Source organism: Balaenoptera musculus, chromosome 19 (assembly GCF_009873245.2).
Source record: "Balaenoptera musculus isolate JJ_BM4_2016_0621 chromosome 19, mBalMus1.pri.v3, whole genome shotgun sequence".
NCBI classification, from domain to species: Eukaryota; Metazoa; Chordata; class Mammalia; order Artiodactyla; family Balaenopteridae; genus Balaenoptera; species Balaenoptera musculus.
In genome coordinates this window covers 6,838,686-6,851,704 of record NC_045803.1, presented here as the reverse complement: position 1 = coordinate 6,851,704, position 13,019 = coordinate 6,838,686, and the positions used below count along the sequence as shown (strand labels likewise).

Sequence of the window (13,019 nt, the reverse complement as noted above, 5' to 3'; positions counted from 1 at the left end):
CTTCCTCCTCCTGTAGGGCTTAGTCACCTGGGGCTGGGTGATGGGGACAGCCAGGTTGGAATGGCAACCACGATGAGGCAGCCCTGATGAAACAGACCACATTGAGGCCGCCATCGGGGAACAGCTACTTTAGCGAGGCTACCGCGTTGCCGTGGCAACTACAAAATCACGGGTGGACCTGACACCCTGTGGAGGCAGCCCTGTTAGACGAGCTACTGTGAGTGGGGAGGAGGTGGGCTGGCTGCAGGGCCAGATGCAGCGGGCAGAGAAGAACCAAAGGCCAGACTGGGGGGGCTGCTCTAGCGAGGTAGCCATGATGGAATGGTGGGCGCTGGGCCTCGGTGGAGGCCCGAGGAGCCAGACACCGTGAACAGAAGACTGCGCTGGGGCAGTCTCACTGGAAGAGCTATTCCTGCCATGTTGAATCGGTGACGATGGGGAAACTGCTCGTGACCGGGTTGTTGGTTCTTAAGTGGCCGATCTTTATTAACTTTAATAATTCATCTGTCCGGCCCCGAGGTAGGGTACACTTTGATCTCTGGTCTTTTAGTGACCTCAAAAGAATGTTGGAGGAATCAGAGTCCCCAGAGTTCAGAGGTCTGTGGGTCCAGTCTGGCTTCCATGGCTTGAAGCTGGGTACAGGAGAGAGTTTGTCTCAGAGGCCTTGACTGCGGATGTATCTGCCGTTTGGGGGTGGGTGAGTGGGCACTTTGTACTTCCTGGGAAGGCCTGGGGAGCAGGGTGTCTCAAGAGGAAGAGGCCCCATAGGTTCCAGTGTCCCCACCTTTAAGGACTGGGGCATTTCCCCTCCCCAGGCCTTACACGGAACTGGCATCTTGTCTGGCTGACCCCAGGGCCTTCCTTCAGGGCCTGGGCACTCCCTCCCCAGATCCCACCATGCTAGGTCAAGGGGAGCGAGACTGGGGTTGGGGGATGCCCAGTTAGGAAACCATCACCACCTTTGCTGGTGCGCCAAGGTCCTGCAGACCTTGCCCTGCTTTTGAGAGCTTCCTGTCCTCTGGGTACAGATGCCACACCCTGTCAGGACTTAGGAGTCTGGGCTCCTGGTCACCTCCACTCTCAGACACAGGCATCCAGGTCCCAGGCCCTCCTCCCTCAGACCCAGGGGTCCAGGTCCCCGGCCCCTCCTCCCTCAGGCCCAGGGGTCCAGGCCCCCGGCCCCTCCTCCCTCAGACCCAGGGGTCCAGGTCCCCGACCCCTCTTCCCTCAGACCCTGGGGTCCAGGTCCCCGGCCCCTCCTCCCTCAGACCCAGGAGCACAGGCCCCCAGCCCCCTTCCTCCCTCAGACCCAGGGGTCCCGCCCCCAGCCCCGCCCATGTCCCTCTCCCCACTCCTTGCAGCCCCGCCCTCCTCCGCTCACCTCCTCCGCTCACTTCCTCCTGCTGGGTCAGATCCTCGTCCTCGTCTTCCTCCTCGTCGTCCTCCAGCGCCGAGTACTCCTGCGTGAAAGGTACGGCTCCCTGGGCCGAATGGAAGCGCAGGCGGTAGAGCAGCCGCACCCACTGGCCGAACTCGCGGTCGCGGGTCTCCGGCGGGGCCCGTAGCTGCAGGTAGAAGGCGCGGCCGGTGTGGAACTTGACCTTGAGTTGCCAGCGGCTTTCGTCGTGGACGAAGAGCTGGACGAACTGCAAGGGGAACAGCCTGGCGGGCGGGAAGGGCAGCCTCAGCGTCTGATCCTCCCCGGCTCCGCAGCGCCCACCCCAGCGCCCCTCTCCCCGCCCGGAAGGATCCTTTTCCACTTTCTCTGCCTCTTGCATTTTATCCATCCCCAATTTTCTTCCATACACAGAGCCCATCCGTGTCTCTCGCTGGTCCTCCCTCCTAAACGCGAAACTCAGATTGCTGCTTACTTGAAATTTCCATTTGTATGTTGGATCGACATCGGACACATAAAATGTCCAACAGCCAAATTCCTGACCTTCCCCCAGCCCCGAAGCTGCTCCTCTTCGTCTTCCCCATCTTAACTACATCCTCCCACTTGCTCAGTCAGAAACCATGGGAGTCGACTTTTTCACATTCTTAGCCAATCCTACCAAATCCTGATGGCTCCACCGTTAAAATGCAGTCACAGTCCGACGATTTCTAAGTCCCTCCACCAGCCGCCCCCGACCCCCGCCGTCCAGCCACCGTAATTTCCCGCCTTCAGCCCAGTCTGTTCCCATGCGGCCGCCAGAGGGCGCCAATCAACACCCGCGTTAGCTCAAATCCCTCCCGCGGCTCAGAGTAAAAGCAGAGTCCTCGCCTTGACTACAAGGCCCTGCGGGATCTGCCCCCTTTGTTCCCTCTCTGCCCTCCCCTCCCACCCACTCTCCTCGCTTACTCGGCTCCAGCCATACTGGTCTCACTGTCCCATATTGGTCCTACCTCAGGACCTTTGCACAGGCCGTTCCCTCTGTCATCCTCCAGCCATCCCCATAGCTTGGCCCCTTCCTCTCTTAGAGAAGATCTGTTTACAACCTCCAGCCTATATACAACCACATTCGCCCTTGCAGACCTCCCCATGCCCACCCCCACGCCCCATCTGTCTCCACAGACCTCACCCACTGGACAAATTGATATCTGTCTGCTTTCCTAGTAGAAGGTGAGCTTGAGGGCAGAGATTTTTGGTCCAATTTTATTCAGTGCTGCTTCCGTAGTACCCAGAGCTGACTCATGGTCAGTGCTGAGTGAATGCTTGTGGAGTATCTGAATAAAGGAATTGCTCAGGCCCCCAGCCTGATTCAAGGTCCAACAAGGCAGTGGAGGAAACAATCCAGACAGGATGGGTAACTTGGCCCAGATCACACAGCAGGGATTTGAACCCAAGTCTTACCCATGTTCTTAACAACACTGGGTAGCCACATACCACCTCCCTCAGGCCCTGCAAGACTACCTCTAGAAACTGGTCTTACAGACACCCTCGCAGCTGAGCACATGGATGTCCCCTGCCTGCCACACTGGTTGTCACCCCAAGGCACAGGACACATCAGACTCCCTCAGTAGGAAACTCGATCTATTAGTATGTTCCCCAAATGGAAGAATAACAGCTGACATTTCCAGAGCGCATACTCTGTGCCAGGTGCTGTTCCAAGAGTTTTACAGACATTTACTTAGTTTATCCCCTGACAGCCCTGGAAGGTGGGCTCTCCTCTTATCCTCATGTTGCCGATGAGGAAACTGAGGCCCAGACGGGTAGGAAACTTGGCCAAAGACAGTGAAGAAGAGGTGAAGCCAGGATTTGAAACCAGGCCGTCTGAAGGCAGCCATTCGTTCAAGGACATTCCCTACTACATCATCACAGCAAGAGGCCGGATGCAAGCTAGGTGTCCAAGGGGACGGAGTTTGTTGAATTGTGTGTGTCCAAAAATGGATCTGCGTGCGCTGGCACAGAGTCACTAAGGGCTGGAAGCTGGTTAGAAGTGAGGGGCCGGGGGATGTGTCTTGAGGCTGAGTTGGCAGAGCAAGCTCAATGATTTTACTTCGATGGTATGTTTTCTCTGGGGCTGGGAGGGGAGAGTGCTGAAGGAGACGATGAGGGTCAAAACCCCCCTCTCAGCACCATCCTTAGCATCCTTCCAACTGCAGGTTGTGACTCATACGGTGGGATACAATTAGCATTGAAAAGAAAAGCAAGATGGTAGAGAATGTCCCAGTACAAGGTTCCGGCATCAGAATACTGCTTTGTGAAAAGTTTTAAACTTATTCGGGGGGGGGGGATAAATAAAGGCTGTAAGTGGCATCAAGTTTGTTCAGGTCAGAATCAGATTCTACCACCAAATGAGTTACATCCAAAATTGCAGACAAAGGATTGTGTGCGTGCGTGCGTGTGTGTGTATGTGACAATGTGACTCCATCCTTCCTTCCTTCCTTCCCTCCCTTCCCCCATCCCCCTTTCTTTCATTAACTGTGAGATGTAGCCAAAAAAAGTGAAAGCCACCAGCAGAATGTTTCTGGAAATATACTCTATGCCTGTAAATGTCTTGGTATTTGCAGCTGGAGTTGGAGACAGGAGCCTAGGATGGAAGAAAGGTGTATTTTGTGCTATGTGTGTTTTGTACCTTGGAGTGTATTTGCATTACTTTTTCAATGAAAAAACCAAAGACCTGAAGGGGCAGTGTGGAGTGTGGCCCAGGAGCTCCAGAATCGTGAGGTCAGCAATCCTGAGGAGCCCAAGGTTCTGATCCCAGGCCACCCCTGACCCACTGTGGGACCCAGGGCAAGTGGCTCCCCTCTCTGGGCCTCAGTTTTTCTTATGGAGGGGCCTAAGGGGCCCCACCATATGACAGTAGGAGGTCAGAGAAGAGATGATGTGCATGGTCAAGGGGACGCCTGGCATGCAGTAAGTGCTGCATAAATGGTCATTCTCCTGATCCCTGCCAGGGTGTAGCTGAGGACAGTCCCCCTCATGTCTATCTATCCCTGATTCCTGGCCCCTGTGGATGGCCCTGTCCTTGTTCTCTTGGGTGGACAGTAGCCCAGAGAAGGCTAGCAGCCGTTCACGGCTCCTGGCCCTGGAGGTCGTGTGGGTGAAAGGAGGTGCTGCAGGGGGCCTAGGATGCCCAGAGCTGGGGAGGAAGGCGGTCTAGGCTGGGGTGGGGCAGTCACCCGAAGAGCTGCAGGCGTCCGTTCTCCTTGGCAGGGCCCGCCAGAAGCAACAGGTCTGGGAGTTCCAGGGCAGGACTGGAGGCTGCCACCCCCATGGTGACCTTGTTGGCAACTTCTCCTAACCGGGTCACCTGGGGCCAGGGGTCAGAGGTTAGAAGCCAGATAGATGGGGGGCGGGATTGGGGAGGGATCAGGAATTTTGGTAGGGTTAAGGGTCAGGAACCAAGTAAGTTAACCACCAAGATGGGGATCAGAGATCCTGGGGTCAGAGGTCAAGAGTCATATGGGTATGAAGTCAGGGAAAATGGACCGAGGGAATCAAAGGCCAGGGTTCATAGGGAAGCAGGAATTTCAGGAGATGGGCATCAGGGAGAGTGATCAGAAATAGGGCGAACAGAGGTTCCCCAAGTCAGGAGGCCGGGGCTCAGGCCTGGGCTCGGAGGGCCCTGGGGCTCCACACCTGCACGAAGTTGCTCTCAAAGATGGGTAAATCCCGCAGCTGGTCGAACTCGCCGCTCAGAAGATGGCGTTGCAGCCGTCCCAGCTGGCGCGTGGGACAGGCTGGAACCTGGGGGCGTTCTACATGGGCGGCAAAGTTCGCAGGTCAGTTCCAGGAGGCTGGGCCAAGGTCCCCGGGTCAGCCCCGCGCTGAGGGTAGAGGGTTCCCGGCTACCGGTCTCCGTATCGCAGGCTCCATCCCTCACCTGGTTCCCTCACCTGGTCCAACCCCTCCAGGCCCGGCTCCGCCTCTCACCTGCCATCCCACCTGGTCCCGCCTCACCTGCTCCACCAGGGGCCGAATTATGCTTGTGCCCCCGTTTCATCGCAACGTCCCGCCCCTTGTGGCGAGCGGAGGGAGGCGCCCACGGAGAAAATGGGGGGGCGGGGCCCCGGGGCTATGTGACGTCACAACGCGACGGACCGGGTTTGACTGCGTCACGGAGGAGACGTCCGCGATTGTGGCGTCATCCAAGGGGCGGTGCCCGGAGGCCCGGATGGAGCGGCGCCCGCCCCGTGACGTCAGGCCCCGGTAGCGGGCGGGCGCTAGTGCGCAGACGCAAAGAGCCGGCGCAGGCGCACGGGCGACGGGATGTGGGCCGTTCCTCCCGGCGTGCTCCGCGGCGCCCGGCTCATTCCAGCCCCTTGGCTGGTGGGACGGGGCCGAAATGGCCGCGCCCGGCGCTGGGGCGACTAGGCTGCTCCTGCTCTTGCTGATGGCGGCAGCAGCCCCCAGCCGGGCGCGGGGTAGTGGTTGCCGGTCCGGGGCCGCTGTGCGGGGGGTGAGTGCTTATTCGCTGTGCACATAGGGCGGGGTTGACGGAAATCGTGGGTCTCGGGCCTTTAGGTCGGTTAAGGTGGGAACGAAGTTGCGCAGGACCGAGAGGGAAGACGAGGTAAAAGAACCGTGGAAAGCGAGGCTGCAGTTCTGCGCATGCATGAGGCCGCACAACTGGGAGAAAGCGAGAGGATAGTTAGGAAGGCTCTAGCTCGTGAATATGCATAAGGGGGCGGGGCTCCTTGTGGGATTTTGCCATCCCCTCTCTGGGCCTTAGTGGGGTTTTTTTTTGTTTTTTTAAAAAATTTATTTATTTTTATTTATTATTTATTTTTGGCTGTGTTGGGTCTTCGTTTCTGTGCGAGGGCTTTCTCTAGTTGCGGCAAGCGGGGGCCACTCTTCATCGCGGTGCGCGGGCCTCTCACTATCGCGGCCTCTCTTGTTGCGGAGCACAGGCTCCAGACGCGCAGGCTCAGTAGTTGTGGCTCACGGGCCTAGTTGCTCCGCGGCATGTGGGATCTTCCCAGACCAGGGCTCGAACCCGTGTGCCCTGCATTGGCAGGCAGATTCTCAACCACTGCGCCACCAGGGAAGCCCTGGGCCTTAGTTTTTCTTATGGATGGGCCTAAGGGGATCCCTAATGGGATCCCTAATCCCATTTTGGGATGGGACTTTGGCACCTGGGCGTTGGGTGCGGTGAAAACGAGGCTGCACCGAAAGAGAAGTTTGGGGCAAGAACTTCCTTAACGTTAGGACGCTAGGGATCCGCAGTCATGAATATGTTTCAGGAGGTGTGGCCCGGGTGGAATCCTGGCAAATCAGACGTCGGGGTGGCTAAAATTAAAGAGGCGTGGGGGGGGGGGCTCTCGGAGGAGTTCCGCCTCCCGAATATGCATGAGGAGGGCGGGATCTTGAGCTCGCGGATTAAAATCTGGAACGAGGTAGCGCAGGCTTGAGGGCGTAGAGAGAAGGATGCAGAGTTAGGAGAGATGTGGAGAGCTGTAGAAAAGGAAGGCATGGAATCTTGAATGTGCTTGAGAGGGGTGGAACTCCGGCGGCATCGTAGCTATTGGGGCTGTGAAAGTGAAAACGAGGTCACTTGGATATTAGCTTGGGAAGGATGCCCTTTAACTCATGAATAGTTATGATGCTAGGTGTGAAAGTGACCTGGAGATAGTTGCCTTGGAAACGAGGTTCCGCTGGTTTGCAGGCTCTGGTTTTCTCTGGCCCGTCCAGATCATGAATTTTCATGAAATGGGCGGTTCACGGTGGAATAGTGGGCAAGCGTCAGTGTTTGGATATGGGTATGAAAATAAGGCTCCTGCCGCAGCCTGCGGGTCTGTCTGTCCTGGGGTCCGCGGGTCCTGCCGGACTGAGGGCTCTGATGGTCCTTACCTGGGGCCCTCTCTATCTCTATCCGACCTGCAGGCGGGGGCAGAAGGTCGAGAGGGCGAGGGCTGCGGCGCCGTGGGGCTGCTGCTGGAGCACTCATTTGAGATCGGTGAGTCCAGCAACGTCCTGACCTGGACACTTACCCAGTGCCCTGTGTCAGGAACTCGGGTGCCACTCAACGTGGGACATGCCATCCATTCACTTATAGCTTTGCACTTGGGAGTGTGTTTGCATTACACTGGGGAGGTGGGAGGCGGCGGCGAACAGAAGCTCTGTCTTTGAATACTCCCATACCTGTAAGACAAATGCCAGTTTCAGAAAGGTCAGTATGGCAGTAATAACCTCAGAGCAGACTTTGACCAATTGCCCCATGCCCTGCCCTAGTGCTTAGATGTATTAACTCAAACACCTGTATTAACGCAGACTTCCTCAGCATAGTCAAGCAGAATAGGAGGTGTTAGGGATAACCCCATTTTCCAGAAGAGGAAACTGAGGCGCAGAGGGATACCAGACAAGCTCCTTTTACAAGTGAATGGCAGAGGTGGGACCATTTCTAAAGCCCAGCTTAAACTGCCGCATTTCAGGCCTCCAGACTCCCAGAGCATAGATGTCAGTGTGGCCCAGGGGTTCATAATCGAGTCTGAGGCCCCAAGCTCTGGGGGCACCTGTTTTAAACACTGAAGCTCGGACCCTCTGCAGACCTCCCCAGTCAGACCCTGGCATCTGCCCAAGAAAGCCCGGTGGTTGGGAGCTCCTGAGCTCTGCAGCCCCTGTATTCCGCAGCTGGGGAAACTGAGGCCCACTTAAGTCACGTGAGCGACTCTGGGTCGCCTGGCAAGGCAGAGGCAGGGCTTCAGAGACACGTGGGGCTGTCCCCAGTTTTTAAGTGGGAAAATGGGGGCTCGGGATGGGGAAGCGACCTGGTCACTGCGAAGGTTGACGTCCAGGCTCCCGCACAGATGACAGTGCCCACTTCCGGAAGCGGGGCTCGCTGCTCTGGAACCAGCAAGATGGCACTTTGTCTTTGTCGCAGCGGCAGCTCAGCGAGGAGGAGCGGGGCCAGCTCCGGGTGAGGACGGGACCCCCGGCTCTGCTGGGGCTGGGGGCACGTGCCTCAGAGCACAGCACGCGTACTTCGGGGCTTCTGCCCGAGCTGTTTCCTCTGCGCAGCACACCCTCTTCCCCACAGTTTTCGTACGGTCAGCTCCTCTCGCTCTTCTAGATTCAGCCATGATGCTTCACACTTAGTGCAAGATTTGCTTGTGAGGAGAAAGGGATTCCCACGGTAGCCATGGTTAAGCAGGAGAACGTTACCTCTCCTGTCGCCCTGCTTTGTGGCCTCCTCAAGGGCTGGGTTCCCCTCAGGTCCGCCTGGGTCCTCCCTAGGGATGGTGTGGGGCTGGCGGGGGTGGGGGGGAGGTTCCAGGCAGCAAGGTAGAGGAAGGGAAGGAGGGCCAGAGGGAACAGCCGGCTCTGGGGGAAAGCTCGGGAAAGCTGCCACAATCCACTTCCACTCCGTCCCTTGGCCAGTTGGAGCTGCAAGGGAAGCTGGGGACGCAGGCTTTATTCTGGGCGGCTGCGGGCCCGTGGGTGCCAGCAGTGTGGGAGAGATCAGGCTGAGGCCCGCCCTGGCCAGCCTTCCTGCGTGGTGCCCGCGTGATTCCTGTCACAGTTGCCCACAGAGAGAACTAGCCGCTCACATAACCGGGGAGTTCGGGTGTGGGGCTGGACCCAGACCTGCGGGAAGTGTCCTCGGGACCTACTCTGTCGCTGGGCTGGCCTCTGCTCTCCTCGTGGTGGTCTCCCCCCGGGTGGGGCACCCAGTGGGAGGAGTCTTGGGCTTGGCCGGGCCAGGGAGTGGGGGATGCTGGCTGGGCGAGACTGGGGAAGGGCCCTCCTGGCTGTGGGCCCAGTGGGTGTCCAGACCAGGTGGGGGCTGGGCACTGTGCCTCTCACCGCCACCCTCTCCTCTCCGCCCTGCAGGATGTGGCCGCGCTGAATGGCCTGTACCGTGTCCGGATTCCACGGCGGCCTGGGGCCCCTGACGGCCCAGAAGCCGGTGGCTATGTCTCCTCCTTTGTCCCCGCGGTGAGTCGGTGATGAGGTCAGCCCCCATCCTTGCTTTGCCCACCCGCTCTAGCCTGGGTTCTTAAATGCCCCAGCATTTAAGGACCTGGCCTTGCCCTCAAGGGTCTCCCGGGCTGGAGGGGGACAATCCAGTTGGTGGGCCCTGGGGAGGCCGTTGCTTCTGCCGGAGGTGGGCAGGGGGCCGTGGAGGGCTTCGGGGGCCCTGTGGGGTGGGGAAGGAGGCTTGGTGGGGGGGCTGGTGTGGGCGAGGCCTGGGCAGCAGCCCCTGCTGGCCTCCCTCCTCTCACCGCCCCCTCCTCCCCCAGTGCTCCCTGGTAGAGTCGCACCTCTCGGACCAGCTGACCCTGCACGTGGACGTGGCCGGCAACGTGGTGGGGGTGTCGGTGGTGACGTACCCTGGAGGCTGCCGGGGCCACGAGGTGGAGGACGTGGACCTGGAGCTGTTCAACACCTCAGTGCAGCTGCAGCCGCCGGTCCCGGCGCCAGGGTGAGGAGCGGCTGCGGGGCGGCGGGCAGAGCCAGCCCTGTCCCCGGCTGGCCGGCCTTCCGCTGCCTCTCACTGCGGCCCCGCCCCGCCCCGCCCCGCCCCTCCCCGCACCCTTCCAGGCTGCCGCGGGGGCTCCCGGGCCCTCATCCCCTCTCCTCCTTCTTCCCCCACCCCCAGGCCCGAGACGGCGGCCTTCATCGAGCGCTTGGAGATGGAGCAGGCCCAGAAAGCCAAGAACCCGCAGGAGCAGAAGTCCTTTTTCGCGAAATATGTGAGTCGGGTTCTGCCCGCCCCCGGCCGCTCCCCCCGCTCGCCTCTCCCACGCTGAGCCCCCTCTGCCCTGCTGCCCTCGCCCACGGCCCTCCTCTGGGCCTCGTGTATGTCGGGCCTGCTTGGCTCCCCCGGCGTCTCTGCACGTCCTCCTGGCCCCTGGCCGGAGCCCCGCACCCTGCCCCTGCCCCTGCCGCTGCCGCTGCCCCTGCCAGCCTGTGGTGGTGCTCACGGGGCATCCGGTCTCCGCAAATGGCCGGCCCGGAGCTGGGCAGTGAGGGGGACTGGGGACAGCCCCTCGGGTGCCCGGGCTGGGGGCAGTGTTGGCCTTGCCTGTCGGGAGGGAGTGCGGTGAGGAGGGTGTGGTCACGGGAGGGGCGGGGTCCGAGCTCGGAGGAGGCTGGGACCAAGGTCTGGGGGAGAGGATGAGGCCTGACCCAGGCTGGGAGGCTGGGGCGTGGGGGGCACCCGGCAGAGCCCTCGAAGGAACGGGAGGTTTGGAAAGGAGGGAGCGGGTGGGCTCCGCCAGCCGGGCCGGGGGGGTGGGTGGAGGGGCCGTGCCGGGCGGTGCCCGGGAGGCCGGGAGCCGGCAGCTGAGGGTGAGCCTGTGCTGCTGCTGGGGCAGCTCTTGAGGCCCGGGGCCCTTGGTGCCGGGGGCGCTGGCGGCTCTGGGGGCGCTGGCGGCTCTGGGGGCCCTTGGCGCCGGGGGCGCTGGCGGCTCTGGGGGTGCTGGCGGCTCTGGGGGCCCTTGGCGCCGGGGGCGCTGGCGGCTCTGGGGGCGCTGGTGGCGCTGGGGCTGGCGGATGTGGTCCCCCCACCAGGCAGGGGCGGGGGGCAGTGGAAGCCAGTGTGGCTGGGCCCTCGGGGCCTCGGGTCGGAGGCTGCTGAGCCTGACCGCGCTGGGCGCCGTGTCCGTGGGGCCTTGGTTAATGTGCCGGGAGCCCCTGATGTCAGGAGATGTCAGGAGAGCCGGGCTGTGGGGAAACTGAGGCCCAGAGAGGCCGAGAGCTCGCCCACCCCCGGCTCTGCCCTCCCTGATGGCCGCGGGACGCCACAGCCGCCACTGGCCCTGACCTGCGCCCCCCTCCCTCCTCAGTGGCACCTCATCCTGGGGGGGGCCGTGTTGCTCACAGCCCTGCGTCCTGCTGCCCCCGGGCTCGCACCGCCACCGCACGAGGCCTGAGTGAGGACTGAGCCCCCTCCCGCCTCCCCCGCCCCTGCACCCCGCCAGCCCTTCCCCAACCCGTAGTGGAGTAGGGGACCTGGGCCCCCTTCCCTCACTGCCTCCCCTCACGCCGGCCCCCGCCTTCCCCACCCTGGCCCGGACACTGCTCATTCTCCCCTCTCTTCTCTCTGTCTCCCTGTTTGTCCGTCTGTCCTTCTGCCATCCTGTCTGGCTCACAGTGGATGTACATCATTCCCGTGGTCCTGTTCCTCATGATGTCGGGAGCACCGGACGCCGGGGGCCAGGGCGGGGGCGGCGGCGGCGGCGGAGGTGGTGGCCGGTGAGGGGCCCAGGGCCCGTGAGTGCCCCGTCGTCTTTCGCTCAGCGGACGCCCTTCCTGCCCAGCGTGCTTGTGTCCTTGGTCATCACAGGAAGGATTTGCCGGCCCCTCCTGTCTCCCCGTCGCATGAGGGTAGGAGAGCGCCCCCTCCCCAGGAGTCCCTTCCCTCTGGGCCTTGGCGTTACTGGTGGCGGAAGGGCGGCGGGTTCTGGGCCCTGCTGCACCCCGCCCTCCCCTGTGGCCCCGCTGTAGCCCCAGAGGCTTCCCTTTGCCACAGGGTAGAGCCCAAGCTCCTGGTCCAGCTCTGACTTCACTTCTGGTTCCCCCCACTCCACCCCCTGAGGCCCTGCAGTTTGGGAACATGCCTAGTTCTCTCCAGCCTCTGTGCCTTTGTCGTGGTCTTCTCGCCCTGCCTGGCCAGGTTAGATGATACCCCTAACTTGTCTGACACTGGATTGGGACACTAGCCTCTTGTCTGTCTGCCCTTGAGGGCATCCTGGGGCTCCTCGCAGCCCAGAGCTGGCACAGAGCAGGGGGGGCTGGCCACGGGCGCCCCCTTTTCCATCCCTCCGTGCAGCCCTGTCCCCTGTTTTGGCCTGTGTCTGCCCACGGCTCTGAGTGGGAGTTGAGAACTCCTGCCATCAGGATGCCAGGCCCTCCGTAGGCTTCTGGGCTTGAAGAAGTGATGTTGAAAGTCAAAACAAACATTTAGTGGAGTCAGGGGCCAGATGATGTAAATAGAATCCCTTTCCTGGCCTGGGTATCTTCCCTGGGACTTTGCTGGGTCCTTGCTATCTATATCTCCTTCTCCTTTCGTCTATTTAAAAACATTGACAAGGCAACATATTGAAATAGGTAAACATTTTGGAAAGTTACAACTTGCAGCAGCCAGTGCAACTGTTGACTTGGCTAAGAGGCAGTCAGGATGTAGGAGCGCTGCCGAAGTCCCCTGGTCACTGTGTGTGTTATTCAGAAACACCAAAAAATGGCTGCCGTCGTCATGGTAACGGCTGCATCAGGCTCCACGGTGTCTGGGTAGCAGATCATTAAACGGTCCCCCAAACGTTCAACGTTCAGCTTGCCTCCTGCTTTATGTGGTTATAAATAGTGCGACATCGCGGGTCTGTCGCTGATCTGCCTCTGATGTGAGTTTGAATGACTTCCCGCAGACTCATGACTCGAAGTAGAATACCAAGGCAGATTAGAGATATTTTGTGAACAGGGAAAACAGCCGAGGAAGGTGTGCAGTGGAGTCTTGTCTCCCTGATCACTTGATCATTTTAGTCCATTTGTTTTCCCTCCCGGAGTGTCTGTGCGGGCACCAACAAACAGGAACGTGTGTTCTTTCCCCCTCTTTGTAGCAAAAGTAACATGTTCGAGGTTGTACACTGTCCCG

At 60.4% G+C, this 13,019-nt stretch overlaps 2 protein-coding genes across 3 annotated transcripts; one reads left to right on the top strand and one right to left on the bottom strand.

Moving 5' to 3' along the window:
* Positions 1-70: 70 nt before the first annotated feature.
* On the bottom strand, positions 71-5,624 carry FAM71E1 (family with sequence similarity 71 member E1). Its single transcript, XM_036833522.1, has 5 exons — positions 5,360-5,624; positions 5,066-5,184; positions 4,606-4,736; positions 1,382-1,662; positions 71-632 (listed from the first exon to the last, which is right to left on the bottom strand). Exons 1-5 carry the CDS (start codon positions 5,427-5,429, stop codon positions 592-594), a joined length of 642 nt encoding a protein of 213 aa, XP_036689417.1. The 5' UTR covers positions 5,430-5,624; the 3' UTR covers positions 71-591.
* A 91-nt stretch (positions 5,625-5,715) lies between these two features.
* Positions 5,716-12,699, top strand: EMC10 (ER membrane protein complex subunit 10). 2 transcript variants are annotated; one of them, XM_036833507.1, is made up of 8 exons: positions 5,716-5,885; positions 7,310-7,382; positions 8,233-8,342; positions 9,257-9,361; positions 9,667-9,848; positions 10,026-10,119; positions 11,215-11,301; positions 11,523-12,699. In XM_036833507.1, the coding sequence occupies exons 1-7, from the start codon at positions 5,772-5,774 to the stop codon at positions 11,299-11,301; spliced, it is 765 nt and encodes a 254-aa protein (XP_036689402.1). In that variant the 5' UTR covers positions 5,716-5,771; the 3' UTR covers positions 11,523-12,699. The 2 variants fall into 2 exon arrangements, with proteins under 2 accessions (XP_036689402.1, XP_036689401.1); XM_036833506.1 differs by lacking the exon at positions 11,215-11,301 and having other exon boundaries at positions 5,717-5,885.
* The last annotated feature ends 320 nt before the right edge of the window (positions 12,700-13,019 follow it).

Bases quoted from the DNA above. Each gene is read 5' to 3' on its own strand.
- FAM71E1 (XM_036833522.1), bottom strand. From the start codon at position 5,429: ATGAAACGGGGGCACAAGCATAATTCGGCCCCTGGTGGAGCAGGTGAG. The intron at 1,663-4,605 runs GTGACTGCCCCA...CCCGCCCGCCAG, and splicing joins GGACGCCTGCAGCTCTTCGG to GCTGTTCCCCTTGCAGTTCG. The intron at 633-1,381 runs GTGAGCGGAGGA...TCCTGTACCCAG, and splicing joins GGAGGAAGTGAGCGGAGGAG to CTTCAAGCCATGGAAGCCAG.
- EMC10 (XM_036833506.1), top strand. From the start codon at position 5,772: ATGGCCGCGCCCGGCGCTGGGGCGACTAGGCTGCTCCTGCTCTTGCTG. The intron at 7,383-8,232 runs GTGAGTCCAGCA...GCTCCCGCACAG, and splicing joins GGAGCACTCATTTGAGATCG to ATGACAGTGCCCACTTCCGG. The intron at 9,849-10,025 runs GTGAGGAGCGGC...CCCCACCCCCAG, and splicing joins CCGCCGGTCCCGGCGCCAGG to GCCCGAGACGGCGGCCTTCA.